The sequence below is a fragment of the Salvelinus sp. IW2-2015 genome, linkage group LG15 (genome assembly GCF_002910315.2).
Source record: "Salvelinus sp. IW2-2015 linkage group LG15, ASM291031v2, whole genome shotgun sequence".
Classification (NCBI taxonomy): Eukaryota; Metazoa; Chordata; class Actinopteri; order Salmoniformes; family Salmonidae; genus Salvelinus; species Salvelinus sp. IW2-2015.
The window spans coordinates 36,637,151-36,661,536 of NC_036855.1; the positions used below are offsets into that span (position 1 = coordinate 36,637,151).

A 24,386-nucleotide genomic window follows, 5' to 3' on the forward strand; every position below is an offset into this window, starting at 1 on the left:
ATTCTCTATGGCAAAAAATATGCATTYGATCTTGTAAAGTGGTTCATTGCATCATACAATTACGTAAAAATTGTGTTACACACCTTTTTTTTGAGGGGGGGTGGGGGTGATTGGTGATGCAATCAACAGTGGATGGGTGGAGAAACCATCCAGATTGCTAGCTCACCGTTCTGTTCCAAGTGAAACCGAATGGGAGCATTCACACCATCAGGGTGGTCCCACTAGGGCAAACGGCCAGAACAGGGAAGGGCCTACCTGAATGTATCTAATAAACGTCTGTTTTTCTTTTCTATTGCAAAACATTCTGCTACGGTGTGCACTAGTGAATAAAACCGAGGCTAGTGAGAACAGAGAGGGTGAAAGCATTCTYTGAGCTGAGTCTTCATCACTCTGTTGTTCTGCTTCTGTCCTCAAATGGGAGCTAAGTTCTTTAATAGGGATGATTCAGCAACACACATCGGTCCCCCGTTCAAATGTTTAAGAAGCATCGGTCAGAAAAATCTATTGAAAAGTTACGAATCATCGATTCACTGAAATGTTTTGCTCAAATKACTTTCTTTCTACCTTCCCGAAAATACCTCTGATCTTTTGTGACAACTGTGTCCTCTCCTTCAGTGGTGAACTAAGCATGTAATTGCATTGACAGTCATTCACCTTAAAGTCATTTTACATGCCAAACAACCTCAAGAAATAGGTTCTTCGGGAAACTATTCAGACACCTTGACTTTCTCCACATTGTTACATTACAGCCTTATTCTAAAATAAAATRWAAATAAAAAAGGTCAGCAATCTACATATAATACCCAATAATGACAAAATGAAAACAGATTTTTATACATTTTTACTAATCTACAGAAAATTCTAAATAAATCTAAAAAAAAAATCTAAATCACAGGGTAATTTTCATCATAGGTACACTTCAACTATGACAGACAAAATGAGAAAAAACAATCCAGAAAATCACATTGTAGGATTTTTTATGAATTTATTTGCAAATTATGGTGGAAAATAAGTATTTGGTCAATAACAAAAGTTTCTCAATACTTTGTATATACCCTTTGTTGCAATGACAGAGGTCAAACGTTTTCTGTAAGTCTTCACAAGGTTTTCACACACTGTTGCTGGTATTTTGGCCCATTCCTCCATGCAGATCTCCTCTAGAGCAGTGATGTTTTGGGGCTGTTGCTGGGCAACACGGACTTTCAACTCCCTCCAAAGATGTTCTATGGGGTTGAGATCTGGAGACTGGCTAGGCCACTCCAGGACCTTGAAATGCTTCTTACGAAGCCACTCCTTCGTTGCCCGGGCGGTGTGTTTGGGATCATTGTCATGCTGAAAGAGCCCAGCCACGTTTCATCTCCAATGCCCTTGCTGATGGAAGGAGGTTTTCACTCAAAATCTCACGATACATGGCCCCATTCATTCCTTCCTTTACACGGACCAGTCGTCCTGGTCCCTTTGCAGAAAAACAGCCCCAAAGCATGATGTTTCCACCCCATGCTTCACAGTAGGTATGTGTTCTTTGGATGCAACTCAGCATTCTTTGTCTCCAACACGACGAGTTGAGTTTTTACCAAAAAGTTCTATTTGGTTTCATCTGACCATATGACATTCTCCCAATCTTCTTCTGGATCATCCAAATGCTCTCTAGCAAACTTCAGACGGGCCTGGACATGTACTGGCTTAAGCAGGGGGACACGTCTGGCACTGCAGGATTTGAGTCCCTGGCGGCGTAGTGTGTTACTGATGGTAGGCTTTTTACTTTGGTCCCAGCTCTCTGCAGGTCATTCACTAGGTCCCGCCGTGTGGTTCTGGATTTTTGCTCACCTTTCTTGTGATCATTTTGACCCCACGGGGTGAGATCTTGCGTGGAGCCCCAGATCGAGGGAGATTATCAGTGGTCTTGTATGTCTTCCATTTCCTAATAATTGCTCCACAGTTGATTTCTTCAAACCAAGCTGCTTACATATTGCAGATTCAGTCTTCCCAGCCTGGTGCAGGTCTACAATTTTGTTTCTGGTGTCCTTTGACAGCTCTTTGGTCTTGGCCATAGTGGAGTTTGGAGTGTGACTGTTTGAGGTTGTGGACAGGTGTCTTTTATACTGATAACAAGTTCAAACAGGTGCCATTAATACAGGTAACGAATGGAGGACAGAGGGCTCTTAAAGAAGAAGTTACAGGTCTGTGAGAGCCAGAAATCTTGCTTCTTTGTAGGTGACCCAATACTTATTTTCCACCATAATTTGTAAATAATTCATAAAAATCCTACAATGTGATTTTCTGGATTTCTTTCCCTCATTTTTGTCTGTCATAGTTGAAGTGTACCTATGATGAAAATTACAGGCCTCTCTCATCTTTTAAGTGGGAGAACTTGCACAATTGGTGGCTGACTAAATACTTTTTTGCCCCACTGTATATACATATATTCTACATTTTTGATATATATATATATATAATATATATATATATATATATATATATATATACACACAATATATATATATAGTATACACACACACATTCTACATTGTTGAATATATATATATACACATATTCTACATTGTAGAATATATATATATATACACACACACATACATTCTACATTGTAGAATATACACACACACACACACACACACAATTGTAGGCATGTGAGGACGCTAATGGGGCATGGACCAAGAAAAATGGCCCCATTCCAGATGATGTAAAGGATTACAACAAGAGCATGGGATGTGTGGATATGTCAGACGCGGTGATAGGCTACTACAATTTTCTCCACAAGACAATGAAATGGTACAAGACATTGTTCTATCACTTCATCGACATTGCTGTGGTGAATGCATTCATCCTCCAGAAGGAAATGGCTAAGAGCTGTGGACAGACCCCCATGACACAGCTAGCCTTCAGAGAGCTGCACATCCAGGAGCTTGCCGACTACGGCACAAAGTCCACTGCAGCGCCTTCTGTCCCCTCTACTCCTGCCACCAGTGGTGTTCACCTGCCAAAATACATAACTGCAGACCTGAATGTGCCTCAGGGCCAAAAGAGTACAGCGGGGAGGCATCGTTGTATTCTTTGCAGTTGTGTGTTGGGAGGCATYGGATCAGTGTTCTCGTTACATCTCATGTTAGTACCTTTTATGTAGGGAAGCTAATGATTCATTATTTATGACATTCCTGGGTGTGTAAACGTACATTTTGATTACCATAGCATTTTATGTTCTCTGTAGTTATGTACTTGAAAATGTATCAATTGACCGAGTCGGCCACTTGGGTATATTTGGGGAAACTCGTGAGGGACACTTCGTACTAAATATTATGTAGCTCTCACTCTCTCATGTTGCCCTGTTGTGAACAACATCTAAATTATCCCCAGCTTCCTGTCAATGTCCTATGTCAATGTCTTTTGCATTTCAAAGAAGAAAAAAATCTATATGTAGAAAACACTTTTTTGTTTGTTTGATCTATTACCAGATCTATTGTGTTATATTCACCTACATTMATTTCACATCTACACAAACTTCAAAGTGTTTCTTTTCAAATAGTATCAATAATATGCATATTCTTGCTTCAGGTCCTGAGCTACAGGTAGTTAGATTTGGGTATGTCATTTTTGGCTGAAATTGAGATGGAGGGTCCTATCCAGAAGAGGATAATCAGCTTTTTGATATGCCACGCCTGTCAGGGGGATGGATTATCTTGGCAAAGGAGAAATGCTCACTCACAGGATGTAAACAGATTTGTGCCCAACATTTTAGAGAAATATGCTTTTTGTGTTTATGGAACATTTTTGGGATTTTTATTTCAGCTCATGAAACATGGGACCAAGACTTTACATGTTGTGTTTATATTATTGTTCAGTGTATATACATACATACATACATATACACTGAACAAAAATATAAACTCAACATGTAAAGTGTTGGTTCCATTATGAACACTTGCTCTTTCCATGTATACTAACCAGGTGAATCCAGGTGAAAGCTATGATCCCTTATTGATGTCACTTGTTAAATCCACTTCAAATCAGCGTAGGGGAGGAGACAAGTTAAAGAATGATTTTTAAGTCTTGAGACATGGATTGTGCATGTATGCCATTGTGTGTGTGTGTGTGTGTGTGCCATTGAGTGGACAAGACAAGATTGAAGTGCCTCTGAACCGGGTATGGCAGTGGATGCACCGGTTTGAGTGTCAAGAACTGCAGCGCTGCTGGGTTTTTCACACAACAGTTTCCTGTGTGTATCAAGAATGGTCCACCACCCAAAAGACATCCAGCCAACTTAACACAACTGGGAAGCATTGGAGTCAATACGGGCCAGCATCCCTGTGGAACGCTTGACACCTTGTAGAGTCCATGCCCAGACGAATTGAGGCTGTTATGGAGGCAAAAGGTGGTGCAACTCAATATTAATAAAGGTGTTCCTAATGTTTTGTACAATCGGTGTATATCTGGTGCAGAGAGATGAGAAAAGGAGTTTCTCAGTCATGGAAATAAAAGTGCTGAAAACATATTGGCTCACTATTTTAAAATAAAATGGAAAATAAACTATAGGATTAAAAATACCGGCGTTTTGGTCAGGGACAACTGACTAGCGCTAGCTAACGCTACCTMGAAKAASAAAAAACAAAGTGTCAATAATCAATATAATATCAGCCAAAATAATATTGAGATATTTAACTATAGACTTTTCCCCCATCACTAATTCAGTCCCGACAAATTACTTCGGTTTACACGCAGAATCTTTCCACGAGAGATTACACAAACACACAACACAAATTCACACACAACCAGGTAATGTAATTCCAGCRTAATAATTCTCTTTCCTAGTATTTTCCAGGGGAGCTTAACTTCAATAACAATAACAGCATTTTTTTCATGTTGTCAGAACAAAACATGCCAGACATATGGAGGCATATCAAAATCATAATGGGAAAAATAGTCCATGCCATCAGTCTTTTAAAGTTCCCTCATTGCGTTTGAAGTTGGAGAGAAATGACAGTTAGCAAGCTGGCTTTTTTGATTTGAGGTAATGAATGACGATGTAGGTTGTCAACGTGGTAACGGCTGAGCGGCTAAGAGCTTTTCCAAGTTAACGAATTGCACGTATGTATGCAGCACTTTGGAGGGTGAGCAAGACCTCTAAAGAAATTATAGGCTCCTGTATATTGGAATGGTAAAGGTCAAGTCTATTACTAAAAAGCATAGAAAGGCGAAACATTATTAAACATACATTAATAGACATAATATTCAACTCCAAACCCATGGAAAGTGGAAGATAAGCAGGCAAGATGGATGTCCCTTCACTAAGAAGAACGTAGAGTGTTTCTACATTATATTCCAATATGGATAAATATCTAGAATCATGTTTGTCGAAACCTTTCTGGTCTCTAAATAACGTCTCAGCTATCAACTTTTTAGGAGTAACATCATATTAAAAGCTTTTACCGAGGCTACAGTAAACGCTATTATCGAGACTACTGTCAACAAACTGATCTTTAAAACAATGTACACGTGATGACTTCACCAACAAGTCACTGAATGTGAAACTTTTGGTAAAATACAGACATGCTGCACATCAACTCAGTTCCTGTAGTAGACAATAGTGCTCCGTAGACGTGACGTCAGTAGAACGTTAACAGCACGACAGGATCAACTAGCTAACCTATAGAATGATCTAGAGGCAAAAACAGCACCAACAACAACTAACAACAGGATGAGAAAGAAAAAACACTTCGACCAGAGCCATATATTTAGACATATTTATAAATATACATCTCTGACCTCAATCAGTTGCCTCAGTTCCCCTCGTTAGCTGAGAAAAACACAGCAGCGTCTCTGTTCATCAATTTGTGTGTCAATTAGCAGCGAGTGGCATCACCTCTGCTCTGTTGCTATCGACAACCGCACTGGAGGAGTAACAAGTTAATTAGCGTCACTAAGAGTCACTTCCTGTAGCCACCCTACCCTTCCTCAGAAATGGTGTGTCAGTGGCGGTCGGTGCCGTTTAAGATAATTAAAAAATATATATTAGCATGGCCTTATTTCTGACAGAACATTGGATGACTGTCACTCATATTCCATTCACTCAGCTTAATGTAACATCGATAGTTTTAAGTTACTACATGATTACTACAAGTTACTACAAATYTTTCCTAAACCCATCATAAGGCTGCTACAATCTAGCCTATGAATGAAAGTTTACCACGTACAGAGGACGAGAGAAAGATGAGTAATCAAGTTGAAAGACAGTGACACATTCAATAACGCCTTGTACACTCTTGCCTGCAGCTAGCTGATCTAGGATGTAATCATTAGTCCAACATTTGCAAAAGAGAGTTTCTATTGGACCAATTCAGGTATATTTATCCGTTTAAGAAACGTTATTCAACATAATCRGCATAATGAATACACCCCTGATCACACGCAAACACAGTTCCCTTTCATAGCAGCCACATACAAACAGCATGATCACTTTYCTCATTAATTCCTTCTCGCATCGACGTACTCTCCTCCTTTCACCTTTTCCCTTCGSTTGTGGAATTCAGTGCACAACACATCAGCTGTCTGTGACCAGGCAAAAAACACTTTCCAAGCCAAACCTTTATAACATACCCGCTAACCGCTACACACAGCCTACATCGTTGTCACCATATTAGCTAACGTCTTAGTCAACATCGCTACTAGAACTAATGCATTAGTAAACCCGCTACAATCATGCAGTACAGTGAGCATGCAAGCAGATGACCAGTTATACCTGAATAAAACCAAAAGCTAAACTTGACTTGGAAAAGTTCCAGTGTTGGATAGCCAYAGCCAGCTAGCTAACATAACATCCGTCTCTGTTTAAGCTGGGTGTTTGAATAGCCTAACTAGCTAGCTGCATTCGCTAGCTAAGGAACTGAAGTTTTTTTTTAACTAGCTAGCTCTAGCTAGTTTGCTCTCTCTCTTGCTCTCTCTGTTCAACTATTGTCTTTGAGTCAACTACTCACCATATTTTATGCACTGCAATGCTAGCTAGCTTTAGCTTATGCTTTGAGTACTATACTCATTCTGATCCTTTGATTGGGTAGACAACATGTCAGTTCAGGCTGCAAGAGCTCTGATAGGTTGGAGGATGTCCTCCAGAAGTTGTCAATGTGTAAGTCTATGGAAAGGGGTGAGAGCCATGGTTTTGTACCAAGTGGAGGATGGAAACTAGCTGTCCTCCGGCTACACCATGGTGCTACCTAACAGAGTGCTGTTGAGGGTACTGTAGACTTTCATTGCAAAAACAGTGTGTTTAAATAAATTATTTTGTGACGTGAATATATTCACTATATGTTTCACTATTTTGGTCCTCCCCATCCTTCTCTGAGGAGACTCCACTGGTGTGTATATGTGTAATAATAATTTGGTAGGTGCCTATATTTGCCTTATTTCACACATGTATTAATATGCATGTGAAAATTGGAAGTGTTTTTTTTTGCATTTCCCACTGAGACACCCAGACATCACAGCTCTTCAAGGTAAATATACCCTGAGTGTACAAAACATTACGAACACCTTCCTAATATTGAGTTGCACCACCTTTTGCCCTCAGAACAGCCTCAATTCGTCGGGTCATGGACTCTACAAGGTGTCGAAAGCGTTCCACAGGGATGCTGGCTCATGTTGACTCCAATGCGTTCCACAGTGGTGGACCATTCTTGATACAAACGGGAAACTGTTGAGCATAAAAAACCCAGCTGTGTTGCAGTTCTTGACACAAACCGCACTGACTACCATACCCTGTTCAAAAGGCACTTAAATCTTTTGTCTTGCCCATGGCACACATACACAATCCATGTCACAATTGTCTCAAGGCTTAAGAATCCTTCTTTAATCAACTACACTAATTGAAGTGGATTTAACAAGTGACATCAATAAGGGATTATAGCTTTCACMTGGAATCACATGGTCAGTATGTAATGGAAAGAGCAGTTGTTTTGTACACTCTSTGTAATGGCTTGTTATAGTGCTTGATGAAGATTATATGGGGAATGGAGGGAGAGCGGGAAAGAGGATGGGAGGGAGAGAAGCTTTCACAGAATAGTACCATATATTTTAAAACATTTTTAATCTAGAACTATTCCACACGCTCAATTAAAAAAATGAACTAGACACTCTCTATTGCCAAATGGCCACTGAGGCAACAAACTGAGGTAAGAGAGATGTGGGCCTTCTTCTGAATACAAGGATTGTCTGGTTCCACACTCTAGATCCAAGATGGCAGTGGAGTCAAACAGGTGGCTGTAATCTGACACCGAGACTCATGCATTTCTTTCTTACTCTCTCCATCTCCCCGACTTTCTCTCTTTTACTCTTTCTGTCTCCCCCACTTCTCTGTTCCCTCTCTTTCACTTCCTCTCCCCATCTCTTTCTATTGCCTTCTCCTTCTCTCACAGGGGCCAGCGGGACACAGCAGCACGGTGCCTGGCCTCAGCCTCTCTCTCTGTCTCTCACACTGGCATCGCAGACTTGAGCTGCTTTTCCTCCTCAGTCATCCTCAGTCATCCTCTTCAACAGGGAGGCAAGTGGCTGACACTGTCCCCACAGAAAAAACACAGACACGCACAACTCTGTCCTTCAGAGCCCACCACACACCACCCTTCTCCTCCTCTCACTMCCTCCTTCCCTCTTACTCTCCCGTTGCTCCGAGGGGCGACTCCCAAATCGACAGTGCTGACCAAAGTCTGTACACATCTCCACCTCATCTCACCCTTAATCCTTCTCCTACTCTCTCTTCTTCCCTCTAGTCCTCCCCTCTCATTAAGTTCCCGTCAGCCTCCCAAACCCACTGAACAAGCCAATGCAGCTATGAACACCACATCAATCACTTTAGAAACCAGATCACCAAGTATATACTGAACAAAAATATAAACACAACATGTAAAGTGTTGGTCCAATGTTTCATGAGCTAAGAGTCCATAAATGTTCCATATGCACAAAAAGCTTATTTCGCTCACATTTTGTGCACAAATTTGTTTACATTCCTGTTAGTGAGCATTTTTCATTGCCAAAATAATCCATCCACTTGACAGGTGTGGCATATCAAGAAGCTGATTGAACAGCACGATCATTACACAGGTGCACCTTGTGCTGCGGCCAATAAAATGCCACTTTAAAATGTGCAGTTTTGTCACAACACAATGCTACAGATGTCTAAAGTTTTAAGGGAGCATGCAATTGGCATGCTGACTGCAGGAATCTCCGCCAGAGAATTCAATGTTCATTTCTCTACCACAAGCCGCTTCCAACGTTGTTTTAGAGAATTTGACAGTACGTCCAACCRGCCTCACAACCGCAGACCATGTGTAACCACGCCAGCCCAGGACCTTCACATCCAGCTTCTTCACCTGCGGGATCATCTGAGGGGGTGCTGCACATTATTTCTGTCTATAAAGCCCTTTTGTGGGGGAAAATCTCATTCTGATTGGCTGGGCCTGGCTGCCAAATGGGTGGGCCTATGCCCGCCCAGGCCTACCCATGGCTGCGCCCCTGCCCAGTCATGTGAAATCCMCAGATTAKGGCCGAATTAATTTATTTCAATTAACTGATTTCCTTATATGAACTGTAACTCAGTAAAATCTTTGAAATTGTTGCATGTTGCATTTACATTTTTGTTCAGTATACATTGAGACCAGTGGCATCTGGTGGGATTTTAAAGCGGAGGACGGGCTCATGGTAATGACTGGAACAGATTGGAATAAATGGAATCAAATCATGGTTTCCATATGTTTGGCACCATTAAATTCTAAAATGGATGGATGGAAGCAAAGATGGAGAGGAAAAGGACGGAAACAAAGGAAAGGAGAAGAGCGAGAAAGCGGAGATGAGTAGGGAGGGAGTTAGCTATCAGGGTGAACCATACAATGCAGTATTAAAAGAGCACACAGCCTTGTTATTCCCTCTTTGATTTTATCAAATAAAATGTTAACAGCAGAAGGCTGACTCCTGGTACAGGGAGAGGTTTTTCCCCTCACTGCCCTGTTACACTGATGGACATACTGTACGCACAGGCTGGGGGGGAGGCAGGGAAAATATGTAGATAGAGCTCATTTGTTTGTTTCTTTGTAAAATATGTTGTCTTATTTAGTCTTTGGCCCACCGAGATATCAAGAGGAAATCAAACATAGTCCTCATCCACAGCTAGATTAAACCAGCATTGGTCTCCCATTACTGTACAATGTTCATTTGAACTATTAGTTTTATGGACAGGCTGTGCCCAGAGCGAAACAACCTTTGCATCCTACTGGGCAGTACAATTAGAGTGACCTTATACTTTGGCAGTTGCTTTGTTCAAGTAACACTGTGCTTGTTGTTTTTAGTGTGAATTAGTTAACTCTCACTGCTGATAGAGCCCCAAAACCTTGCACAGTTACTGGTGCAGTACATTACTCTTGGCTCATACTGCCCCCAAATCAAAGCAAATGTAATTTTTTCACATGCTTTGTAAACAACAGGTGTAGACTAACAGTAAAGTGCTTACTTACGGGCCCTTCCCTACAATGCAGAGAGAAAAATTGAAAAAAGTATAACATGAGGTATAAATACACAATGAGTAACGATAACTTGGCTATATACACGGGCTACCAGTACCGAGTCTATGTGCAAGGGTACGAGGCAATTGAAGTTGATATGTACATATAGGCAGGGATAAAGTGACTAGGCAACAAGACAATAAACAGCAGCAGCAGAGTCTGTGAAAAATCAAAAGAGTCGATGCAGATTGTCCCGGTAGCTATTGGTTACCTATTCAGCAGTCTTATGGCTTGGGGGAAGAAGCTGTTCACGGTCCTGTTGGTTCCAGACTTGGTGCTCCGGTACCGTTTGCCTTGCGGTAGCAGAGAGAATAGTCTATAAATTGGGTGGCTGGAGTCTCTGACAATTTTTAGGGCCTTCCTCTGACACCGACTGATATAGAGAACTTGGATGGCTAGGGAGCTTGGCCCATACGCACTACCCTCTGTAGCACCTTGCGGTCAGATGCCAAGCAGTTGCCATACCAAGCGGTGATGCAGCCAGTCAAGATAGTCTCAATGGTGCAGCTGTAGAACTATTTTKGAGGATCTGAGTGCCCATGCCAAATCTTTTCAGCCTCCTAAGGGGGAAGAGGCGCTGTCGTGCCTTGTTCAAGACTGTGTTGTTGTGTGTACCATGTTAATTCCTTAGTGATGTGGACAGTGAGGAACTTGAAGCTCTCGACCCACTCCCCTCCAGCCCCGTAATGTATAGTATTGGAGAAGAGAGGGATGCAGGGATCACAGAATGGATACAAGAACCACAAATCTCTTTCTTCCTCTAGAACAGTGTTTCCCTAACTCGGTCCTGCCCACCCGGGTGCATGTCTTGGTTTTTGCCCTAGCACTACACACCTGATTCAAATAACCACCTCATCAAGCTTTGATTATTTGAATCAGTTGTGTAGTGCTACGGCAAAAACCAAAACGTGCACCCGGGGGGGGGACCGAGTTTGGGAAACACTACTATAGAGCGCGCTCTCCTCGCTCCCCCGCCTCTCCCTCTTCGGGGCTCATGCTAGGCAGCAGCGTAGTCGTGTTAGAAGTGGAGTTTTCCCAGAAATACAATTCTCAGAGAAGCCGTGATTAAATTCCTAAAGCCGACCGGCGCATCGATAATGGAGAGTAAAACAGAGTGAAAAGAAAATGTACAAAAGGGTGCAAGCGCGGGCACACAGACACACTACCTTCAGAACTTGGACTTGTCCTTCGTTGGTGATATCTTTGAGTAGATTACAGAAGGATCTGCACAGGCCCTCAGCATAGTTCTGTAGGAAGTCAGTAGCTGACAGGTAGATGTAGGCGTTGACTATCTGGAAGCATGTCCTCAGGTTCTCTGAGCTCATCTCTGAAACGGATAAACACACATCACATTAGAGGGAGGGACAGATGAGCCAGACAGACTCCTAATCTCTGTGTGCTTTACAGTGTGCAAGGTCCTATCTCACCAGGCACTGAGAGGCTGGCCTGGCACTAAGGGATGGATGCTCTTGAGGATGCCACCCCTCAGCAGACCCAGGGAATATCAACATCCACTGCCCAGATCCATGTCTCGTGTCGGTGCTAGGAACCAAGTGATATCGTGAGTCTCAATGATTTGACTCACTAGCAGATTTTGAACAGCCAAGGGCTTGAACAAACCAGGCCGTCATGCAGTCCACGATCCAACATTAGTCAAGAACACTTGGAGAAACTCAACCCTTCCTGGTTTAAATAAAAGTAAAATAAATCAAAATAACTGTTGCTATGTCTTGCAAAACACCACACTCCTGCAAGCCTGCCTAACTACAGCACCGAGCGGGGCTAACATGATAACAAATACATTCTCCAACATAACATCTCAATGATTCAAAAACGCCCTGCACTTACATTGGCAGCATAACTAACATTATTACTAGCATCGAATCACTTCTGGAGCGATACATAGCCGTTAGGCCCGAGTGCCTGGTGTTTTCCAAACCAGTGTGTTTTCCACATCTACCTGATTAGTGACGGAGTTTTGCAGTTCAGTGATTGAAGCAAACACAAACGCTCACGAGGTAGAGACTCCAGCTGTGTGTTTATGTTTCTGGATTATTAGCGCTGATCAATTATGTGTAACAAACTTGTCTAAATCACCAACAATCTTATTTTCATGTCAATTATTATTTACATTCTCTTTACTCTGTTCAGCCCTAAGTGTTAATCCGCGCAGAAAGGTATAGTAGAGCGGGGTTGAGTCCCCAATGGCACCCTATTCCCTATGTATAGTGCACTACTGTTGACAAGGGCCCATAGGACTCTGGTCAAAAGTAGTGCATTTATAGGGAATAGGGTGCCTATTGGGACGGACMCCTCGGAGCCTTAATCCTATCAAGAAAATCTGCATCTCGCCACAGAAAAGGAGCAAACGACAGGACATCGACGAGACAAAGTAGAAAGCTGTACAACAAAGCAATCAATAAATCTAATTGAAATTGATACGGGAATCTGCATATTTTTAACAATTCAAGCCAATAGGGAACTAAAATGCAAATGAGAAAGACATGAATAAGGGATTAATGATGAACCTTTACTAATCATTATGGAACATAGCTACTCCCAGACAGTATTCAAGCCACTAGGAATTAACATATAAATGAGAAATACATGATGATGGGATTAATGACGAACCTTTACTAATCATTATGGATCCCAGCTACTGTAACCCTGTTGTTCATCATGTGACTCACTGTGGGCTTGTAAGAGCTGCTTTTGACAGGGTTTCTTTCCATAGATGTGCAATAACTAAACTAACCACAGTCACAGAGCCATACTGGTGTGTGTGTATATGTCAGCAAACTCTTCCTAGATTGCCGCGAGGAGCTCAATTTAACAGTGATGTGGAGTGTCATGGTGGCTGATCCAACCCCCCACCCCCAACACACACACACACACACACACACACACACACACACACACACACACACACACACACACACAGAGGAAGCTTGTGTCTGACGGTAATGTGAAGTGACAGGGTTACCGCTCCTAACGCCTGGAATAGCAGTCTGCTTGCATCCCCAGAAACACACACCTCTTACCCTTTCAAATCCCCTCCCTCTCCTCTCCCTTCCCAGAATTTGTCCTCTCTTCCCTCTCATGCTGTCGGTCTATTTCTCCCTCTCTCTCTCCCTCTCTGGGCCCTTCTGTAAGCCCCCTAAAACAAGCTCTCACTATCCAGTAGACAGCACTTTGCTCCCACTCAAGGATATTTTGTGCGCATCTATTTGCTAATCAAGAAATAGGAAGGTTCTAGACCGACATGCTCTTCTCAAGGGTCTGACCATATCAGATACAAATCATACATCATTCTATGACTCACCTACCAGATACTAAGGTTGTGTCATTTATAGTGCACTAATTTGGATTTCTCCCCCAGGGCCTATAGGGACGTAGTGTAGGCCACTCCGGCATATTGATTGGTACCACTTCAAGCCTCGGTCACACTGCAGACAGACTCACTTTGGGTTGAGGTTATGGGTGGAATCAAATTCTGTTAGCAACAATAAATAATTTAAAATAAAGATCTATCCAGCTTTTGACGCCCYACCCACTTGATCCAGTTCCTGATCGAACGTGATTGTTTTCCTCCTTCCTGGCCGATTGACAAACAAGTAAAACTTTGTTAAATATTAATTATATTTGTCAAAACTATTAAATTATGTGAACAGAATTTGAATCGTCAGTTAGCATTAGCATTTTCACAGAGAAKGAATGGTGGTGTTAGCTAGTTAGCATATTAGCAAAAAAAATGTAAACCGTGCCGATATGTTGAATGTAGATAACACATTAGGATATTTGGAATCTGTTGTGCCACAAAGCTAACACCACAAGGCATTCTCTATTACCAATTTCAGACAGAAGATGAGGTATGTTACCTATAAAAAATATCAAATCAAATTTTATTAGTCACATACACATGGTTAGTAGATATTATTGCGAGTGTAGCGAAATGCTTGTGCTTCTAGTTCCAACAGAAGCACAAGCATAAGGAAATGTTTGTATGAACCCCTTTCTTGCAGGTATACCACTTTTATAAATATCAGTAGGCATGGTAAAATAGTGGGAATTGGGTCTGTGTATGAAAGGGATATATGAGTGAACATATATTTCAAATTGTGTGCATGTTATTTAATAGTTATGACACATTTTATTCGTATTTAACAACATTTTGCTCGTTTGTGAATGGACCGGAAGGAGGAAAATAATCGCAACAAATCTGATGCGCCCTTGTTGGCGCGCGTCATACGGTGAATTAACAAAGAAATAAACCTCCCCTGCACTTTGTAGGTTGTTGTTGTTGGATGCATTAGCCTAGTTGTCTGAATCTTCCTTACAGAGATGTAGTACAGGCCAGTTTAATTAGCTGGTGGACTCCCTCTATTCTCAAAGCAGTGAGCGATAGATATCAAGGGCACTTCTAACCTGGATAAAAAAGGAAATTAATATGTGAATGTACAAATCCTACATTTCCTGTAAGAAAGAGGGATATAATGGCAAAGATGTATTGCCATTGAATACGATGCTCATTCCCATTCAAGCTACAAGTAATAATGTATGCGACGTGCATTCGTAGTGTAAGTGACAAATCATTTTGGCTCGAGGGCCACATCAGGGTTTTCAAAATTCAGCGGAGGGCCGCCAGATTTCTTTCCAGACATATTTGTTTGTCAAAAGGGCAGTTATTTGGAAATAAAATAATACATTTCCCCAATCTTTTGAACTCAAACCTCCCCAGGACTGGATTGAATGGGCTTGCGGGCTGTGCACAGGTTGTTAATGTGGGCAATGTATTTCATAGCATCTGCTCTCTCCACATGCAGTTAATGATGATAATGTATGCAAGGCAGCTTTTTAGTCAGCATCTCAACCCTGCTAGCTTCATGAATATATAAAGTGTCTTCAGAAAGTATTCACAACCCTTGAAACGGTAACATTTTGTTGTGTTACAACCGGAATTAAAAATTGATTAAATTGAGATTTTGTGTCACTGGCCTACACACAATACCCGATAATGTCAAAGTGGAATTAAGTTCAGGAGTATACATTTGCTTAAGAAGTCACAATAAGTTCCATGGACAAAAACAGTGTTTGACAGTGAATGACTACCTCCTCTCTGTAGCACACACAAACAATTATATGTAAGGTCCCTCAGCCGAGCAGTGAATTTCAAACACAGATTCAGTCCCAAAGACCAGGGAGGTTTTCCAATGCCTCGCAAAGGGCACCCATTGGCATGTGGGTAAAAATATAAATGTGTATCCCTTGGAGCATGGTGAAGTTAATAATTACACTTTGGAAGGTGAATCAACACAACCAGTCGATACAAAGATACAGGTAAACCAGTCGATACAAAGATACAAAGATAAAGATAACTCAGTTGCCAGAGAGGAAGAAAACTGATCAGGATATTACCATGAGGGCAATGGTGACTTTAAAACAGTTAGAGTTTAATGGCTGTGATAGTTTTCTACTGAGGATGGATCAACAACCCAAATGAGAGAGTGAAAAGAAGGCCCGTACAGAATAAAAAATATTCCAAAACATGCATCCTGTTTGCAATAAGGCACTAAAGTAAAACTGCAAAAATCATGGCAAAGAAATCAACTTTGTCCTGGATACAAAGCATTATGTTTGGGGCAAATCCAACATCACTGAGAATCACACTTCCTATTTTTAAGCATGTTATGGCTATGCTTGTCATCGGCAAGGACTACAGAGGTTTGTTTTTTAGGATAAAAAGGAAACGGAATAGAGCTTAGCACAAGCAGAGGAAAACCTGGTTCCAACAGATACTAGGAGAAAAAAAATCTACTTTCAGCAGGACAATAACCTAAAACGCAAGGCCAAATATACACTTTAGTTGCGTACCAAGACGACATATGTTTCTGAGTGGCCTAGTTAGTGTTGACTTAAATCTACTTGAAAATCTATGGCAAGACTTGAAAATGGCTGTCTAGCAGTGATCAACAACCAACTTGACAGAGCTTGAATAATCTTTTTAATAATAATGTGCAAATATTGTACCATCGAGGTGTGCAACGCTCTTAATTAGAGACTAACCCATAATGACTCCAAGCTCTAATCGCTGCCAACGGTGATTCTATCATGTATTGACTCAGGGGTGTGAATACTTGTGTAAATTAGATTTTTTTTAAATTATAATCAATTTAAACTATTTAGTTACAAAATGTGTAATAAGTCGAGGGGTATGAATACGTTCTGAAGGCACTGTATGACCTAAGAGCTTGGCGAGTGAATGTGTCCGACCAGATAATTAGCTAATTGATTCTGTACACTGGCCCCTTCATACACATCACTTACGTACACATAATCACCACTGGCGATAAGGTTAGGCACCTTGCCTAAGTACACAGTCATGGAGGCGCTACTAATCCCATGCAGATCAAACACTCACTTAACCAAGTTGGCCTCCAGAGACACGGCTCTACAGTACTCACTATGCCTATTAAACATGAATAGATTGAGACATTCCTTCCTATCATCAATATATTACACATAGAGCTATATGAGCTATTGAAATAAACTCTGAAATCCAATTAAAATGTAAGTTACTCTTAAGCGCTTTTCTTTCAGACAGCCAGCGGAATAGAGCAGAGTTCCCCGCCTAGTACACCATTTGTCTCTCTAGTGAAAGCGGCAAGTGTGTTCACAAGAGGGCGACAGGCGCAGGTGACCACAGCAACAAAATAAAGAAACATTATCGATGTCTGAAATAATTATCACTAACATGCAACAAAAATTATTTATCCGAAAATGGATTAGAAAACAATAACTTCTATTGTTAATGTGACTCGCAACTGATTAGCTGGTTTTTAGTTTTAGCTGGTACTGCTGTTACGTGCTGAGTATCACCACGCAGGGTATGTTTTGTGATTGGGTGGGAAGGCAGCACACTTTCTGCAATTTTACACATTTTGCCATTTGACAAATATTTTTGTTGTTGTTGCAGTTTTATAGCTAATCTCATGCTATTCTACACATTTTGCCATGAGGCTGAGAGAAAATGTTGCCATTTTAAAGCCAATTTCCTGCAATTCTACACATTTTGYCATGGGGCAGAGACGAAAATATGCAGTTTTATAGCTAATCTCATGCTATTTATTTAGCATTTTGAAAACAAATGTAAGCTAAAATATAGGTGTGTTGGCTGTGATAAAGGCACTGAATTATGAGTTGTCTTGTTTGCTAAATTAACAAATGAAATTGGCAGTGGCATGGTGCATACCACCCTGCAGGCCACTGCTGGCTTGCCTCTGAAGCTAAGCAGGGTTGGTTCTGGTCAGTCGCTGGAGGGGCCACCAGATGCTTCTGGAAGTGGTGTTGGAGGGCCAGTAAGAGGCACTCTTTGATCTGGTAAAAAAAACAACGAATATCCTAATGCCCCAGTGAAGTGATGGGGACAATACCCTGTGTAGGGTGCAGTTTATCGGGTAGGATGTTAAACGGGTGTCCCGACTCTCTGTGGTCACCAAAGATACCATGGCACTTATCGTAAGAGTAGGGGTGTTAACCCCGGTGTCCTGGCTAAATTCCCCAATCTGGCTCTCCCGCAATCATATCCAGCTTCCAATTGGCTCATTCATCCCTCCTCCTCTCCCCTGTAACTATTCCCCAGGTCGTTGCTGTAAATGAGAATGTGTCCTCAGTCAACTTACCTGGTAAATAAAGGTTAAATAAATACATTAAATATAGCCATAGAAGCAGTGACATATCCCTCAATGCAGTCATATTCGTTGGCTTATTGGGGGTGTGGATTTCAGTTACTTCTTCTTGGCAATCCATCACTTGAGAGTTAATGTCATTACAGGTTATTCTATTTAATCAAATCTAACTAAACCAGTGCACTGCTTGCTATGAATTATATCTAATGGTGTTTGCATTTTTAGGTAAAAAGACAAATAATTTATTGTTTGGAACAAGTAAAGAGCATTTGTAGATTTTTTTTCAATCTGAGTGGGTGGGCCTGGCTATTTTTCAAGCAGTGCCGTAGTTACAGGGGCATAGGCACGAGTGGGCCCAGACCCACCCATTGGGATAAAAATGTATTTAATTGTATTTTTTTGTTGTCAACGATCTACACAAAACACCAATGCCAAAGTGGAATAAAAAATTTAAAATAAAAAACACTAATATTCCTTGATTTGATAAGTCTTCACCCTAGTCAATTAAGGGATAATGCCAGAGAAGCCGGTGTTTGGAGGATATATTGGAATGGGTGTTAGGCCCGAGACGAATTTGGCAAACCGAGCCAATATATCCTCCAAACAACGGCTTTGAAGCCATTATCACTTTTATACAACGGGTTACCAACATATTAAACTAATGATTGACATTTTCGTTAAAAACATTATTTTGTGACTACAGAGTGGCGCAGCGGTCTAAGGCGTTACTACAGACCCAGGTTCGATGCCAGGCTGTGTCGCAGCCGGCCGCGACCGGGAGACCCATGAGGCGGCACACAATTGGCTCAGCGTCATCTGGGTTAGGGGAGGGTTTGGTCGGCCAGGATGTCCTTGTCCCATCGCACTCTAGCGACTCCTTGTGGCGGTGCGGGCACATGCGCGCCGAAAAATTGGTGTGGCTGGCTTCCGGGTTAAGCGAGCAGTGTGTCAAGAAGCAGTGCGGCTTGGCAGGGTCGTGTTTCAGAGGACGCATGGCTCTCGACCTTCACCTTTCCTGAGTCCGTACGGGAGTTGCAGTGATGGGACAAGACTAACTACCAATTGGATATCACGAAATAGGAGAGAAAAAGGGGTAAAAATAAATACTAATAAAATAACGTTCTTTTGATTAATTTATTCACACTATTTCATCCTTCCACAAGATCGTCCCGACACAAATCGAGGGTCGCTACACAAGCCGGCTGGTCATTAGTGCCATCGCTTCGGTTGCCAGAGACGCACCCCGGTCGTTCAGTCTTTTTGTTCTGTATCTATGGACACGACCCAGTCATTCGTTCTAAATTTTCCATTGCCATACCGGCTGGCAACATTCTTATCCCTTGGTTGCTAGCTAACTTAAAGTCATGTCAAAAGGTGCAGAATATGCCAGAATAACAGCAAAGTGTCTGCATTTGCATAAGCGGTTTTCGAGTGACATTTGGATACATCCATAACAATGAGCTATTGAGCCGCGATTTCACCTGGCATAGAAAGTATGCTCACTCGTCAGGACAAAATGTTCAGAGGAGCTAGCCAACAACACAGCTAACAAAATCAATTCAAACTGAAGCTGGAAAGACTGCAAACTAGCTGCACTTCATTTAAACTTTTTTCAATTGACATTTCTTTGTATCCATAAAAATGACGCAAGCTGATTCATGATTTCGACAGGCTGAGAAGCGATGCCTGTCTGTCAGTCTCGTCCTCACTCCCGACCATGTTCATTACTATGGGAGAGCTGGAGGTCGAATTTGAATATTGGAACAATGTTGCAAATACCGGAGAGACAGCAAGTTTTATACAAATCTCCTCTGATGAAAACTAAATATTAGTCTAAAAGAAATGTGAGATAATGTCAAGATGCTTTCTATAGTGGAAATCAAGTTTATAAATTCCCTGGCTGGGCTGATGATACAGTGGATTGCAGTCAGATGGAACAGAGAAATAGGCATTTTAACGTCATAGATTCAACCGGTGTTAACTTGTGGAATAGACACCAGCTGGAATACGGTTTTAACCAAATCAGCATTCAGGATTAGACCCACCCGTTGTATAATTCATGTTAGAAACACCATTGGCAGTGATTACAGCTGAGTATTTGCACACCTGGATTGAGGAATATGTCATTTCCCTGTCGAAAGGTAAATTCCTCTCCCAGTTGCTGGTGTAAAGCAGTTTTCCTCTAGGATTTTACTTGTGCTTAACTCCATCCCGTTTCTTTTTATTTTAGTCTTTGCCAATATAAAGCATACCCATACCATAATGCAGTCACCACCATGATTGAAAATAAGGAGGCAGTTACTCAGTGATGTGTTGCGTTTGCATTAAGGCCAGGAAGTGTATTCCTTTGCCTTGTTTTTTCATAGTACAACTTTAGTGCCTTGTTGCATACAGGATGGATGTTTAGATTTTTTTTTATTGTTAATATTTGTATTTTTCTTTTCAGTCTGTCATTTATTTTTTATTTATTTTTATTTTATTTCACCTTTATTTAACCAGGTAGGCTAGTTGAGAACAAGTTCTCATTTGCAACTGCGACCTGGCCAAGATAAAGCATAGCAGTGTGAACAGACAACACAGAGTTACACATGGAGTAAACAATAAACAAGTCAATAACATGGTAGAAAAAAAAAGAGAATCTATATACAATGTGTGCAAAAGGCATGAGTAGGCAATAAATCGAATAATTACAATTTAGCAGATTAACACTGGATGATAAATCATCAGATGATCATGTGCAAGAAGAGATACTGGTGTGCAAAAGAGCAGAAAAGTAAATAAATAAAAGCAGTATGGGGGTGAGGTAGGTAAATAGGGTGGTAGTTTACAGATGGACTATGTACAGCTGCAGCGATCGGTTAGCTGCTCGGATAGCAGATTTTTTAAGTTGTTGAGGGAGATAAAAGTCTCCAACTTCAGAGATTTTTGCAATTCGTTCCAGTCGCAGGCAGCAGAGAACTGGAAGGAAAGGCGCCAAATGAGGTTTTGGCTTTAGGGATGATCAGTGAGAAACACCTGCTGGAGCGCGTGCTGCGGGTGGGTGTAGCCATCGTGACCAGTGAACTGAGATAAGGCGGCACTTTACCTAGCATAGCCTTGTAGATGACCTGGAGCCAGTGGGTCTGACGACGAACATGTAGCGAGGGCCAGCCGACTAGGGCATACAGGTCGCAGTGGTGGGTCGTATAAGGTGCTTTAGTAACAAAACGAATGGCACTGTGATAAACTGCATCCAGTTTGCTGAGTAGAGTATTGGAAGCTATTTTGTAGATGACATCGCCGAAGTCGAGGATCGGTAGGATAGTCAGTTTTACTAGGGTAAGTTTGGCGGCGGTGAGTGAAGGAGGCTTTGTTGCGGAATAGAAAGCCGATTCTTGATTTGATTTTGGATTGGAGATGTTTGATATGAGTCTGGAAGGAGAGTTTGCAGTCTAGCCAGACACCTAGGTACTTATAGATGTCCGCATATTCTAGGTCGGAACCGTCCAGGGTGGTGATGCTAGTCGGGCGTGCGGGTGCAGGCAGCGAACGGTTGAAAAGCATGCATTTGGTTTTTCTAGCGTTTAAGAGCAGTTGGAGGCCACGGAAGGAGTGTTGTATGGCATTGAAGCTCGTTTGGAGGTTAGATAGCACAGTGTCCAAGGAAGGGCCGAGAGTATATAGAATGGTGTCGTCTGCGTAGAGGTGGATCAGGGAATCGCCCGCAGCAAGAGCAACATCATGATGTATACAGAGAAAAGAGTCGGCCCGAGAATTGAACCCTGTGGTACCCCCATAGAGACTGCCAGAGGACCGGACAACATGCCCTCCGATTTGACACACTGAACTCTGTGCTGCAAAGTAGTTGGTGAACCAGGCAAGGCAGTCATTAGAAAAACCGAGGCTACTGAGTCTGCCGATAAGAATATGGTGATTGACAGAGTCGAAAGCCTTGGCCAGGTCGATGAAGACGGCTGCACAGTAATGTCTTTTATCGATGGCGGTTATGATATCGTTTAGTACCTTGAGCGTGGCTGAGGTGCACCCGTGACCGGTCGGAAACCGGATTGCACAGCGGAGAAGGTACGGTGGGATTCGAGATGGTCAGTGATCTGTTTGTTGACTTGGCTTTCGAAGACCTTAGATAGGCAGGGCAGGATGGATATAGGTCTGTAACAGTTTGGGTCCAGGGTGTCTCCCCCTTTGAAGAGGGGATGACCGCGGCAGCTTTCCAATCCTTGGGGATCTCAGATGATACGAAGGAGAGGTTGAACAGGCTGGTAATAGGGCGGACAATGGCGGCGGACAGTTTCAGAAATAGGGGGTTCAGATTGTCAAGCCCAGCTGATTTGTATGGGTCCAGGTTTTCCAGCTCTTTCAGAACATCTGCTATCTGGATATGGGTAAAGGGAGAAGCTGGGGAGGCTTGGGCGAGTAGCAGCGGGGGGGCGGGGCGTTGGCCAAGTTGGAGTCGCCAGGAGGAAGGCATGGCCAGCCATTGAGAAATGTTTGTTGAAGTTTTCGATTATCACGGACTTATCAGTGGTGACCGTGTTACCTAGCCTCAGTGCAGTGGGCAGCTGGAGGAGGTGCTCTTGTTTTCCATGGACTTTACAGTATCCCAGAACTTTTTGGAGTTAGAGCTACAGGATGCAAATTTTGCTTGAAAAAGCTGGCCTTTGCTTTCCTGACTGACTGCGTGTATTGGTTCCTGACTCCCTGAACAGTTGCATATCGCGGGGCTCTTCGATGCTATTGCAGTTCGCCACTGGATGTTTTTGTGCTGGTCGAGGGCAGTCAGGTCTGGAGTGAACCAGGGCTATATCTGTTCTTGGTTCTGCATTTTTTGAACGGAGCATGCTTGTTCAATATGGTGAGGAAGTAACTTTTAAAGAATGACCAGGCATCCTCAACTGACGGGATGAGGTCAATATCCTTCCAGGGTACCCGGCGCAGGTCGATTAGAAAGGCCTGCTCGCAGAAGTGTTTTAGGGAGCGTTGACAGTGATGAGGGGTGGTCGTTTGACCGGGACCCGTGGCGGATACAGCAATGAGGCAGTGATCGCGAGATCTTGATTGAAGACAGCAGAGGTGTATTTGGAGGGCAGGTTGGTCAGGATAATGTCTCTTTAGGGTGCCCATGTTTACGGATTTAGGGTTGTACCTGGTGGGTTCCTTGATGATTTGTGTGAGATTGAGGGCATCAAGCTGGTTGTAGGACTGCCGGGGTGTTAAGCATATCCCAGTTTAGGTCACCTAACAGAACAAACTCTGAAGCTAGATGGGGAGCGATCAATTCACAGATGGTGTCCAGGGCACAGCTGGGAGCTGGGGGTCGGTAGCAGGCCGGCAACAGTGAGAGACTTATTTCTGGAGAGATTAATTTTTAAAATTAGAAGTTCGAACTGTTTGGGCATAGACCTGGAAAGTATGACAGAACTTTGCAGGCTATCTCTGCAGTAGATTGCAACTCCTCCCCCTTTGGCAGTTCTATCTTGACGGAAAGTGTTATAGTTGGTATGGAAATCCCAGAATTTTTGGTGGCCTTCCTAAGCCAGGATTCGGACATGGCAAGGAAATCAGGGTTGGCAGAGTGTGCTAAAGCGGTGAGTAAGGCAAACTTAGGGAGGAGGCTTCTGATGTTGACATGCATGAGGCCAAGGCTTTTTCGATCACAGAAGTCAACAAATGAGGGTGACTGGGGACATGCAGGGCCTGGGTTTACCTCCACATCACCCGAGGAACAGAGGAGTAGTAGGACGAGGGTGCGGCTAAAGGCTATCAAAACTGGTCGCCTAGAGCGTTGGGACAAAGAATAAAAGGAGCAGATTTATGGGCGTGTAGAATAGATTCTGGGCATAATGTGCAGACAGGGTGATGGTGGGCACGGGGACAGCGGGAGCAAGCCCAGGCCTGGGTTGATGATAAGAGAGGTTGTATCTCTGGACATGCTGGTCTCAATGGGTGAGGTCACCGCATGTGTGGGGGGTGGGACAAAGGAGGTATCAGAGGTACGGAGAGTGGAACTACGGGGTCCATTGCAAACCAAAACAATGATAATGATAACTAGCCTGAACAACAGTATGCAAGGCATATTGATATTTGAGAGAGACATACAATAAGGCATAAAGTGATTGCAGGGTCTTGAATTGGGAGAGCTAGCTAC

At 42.5% G+C, this 24,386-nt stretch overlaps 1 protein-coding gene across 1 annotated transcript in view; it reads right to left on the reverse strand.

Moving 5' to 3' along the window:
* The window catches only part of ipo11 (importin 11), a 245,206-nt gene that overhangs the window by 88,000 nt on the left and 132,820 nt on the right, over nt 1-24,386 (reverse strand). The window contains exon 23 of the mRNA XM_024001611.1: nt 11,723-11,883. Within this exon, the coding sequence (XP_023857379.1) occupies nt 11,723-11,883 (161 nt within the window). The remainder of the gene's footprint in view (nt 1-11,722; nt 11,884-24,386) is intronic.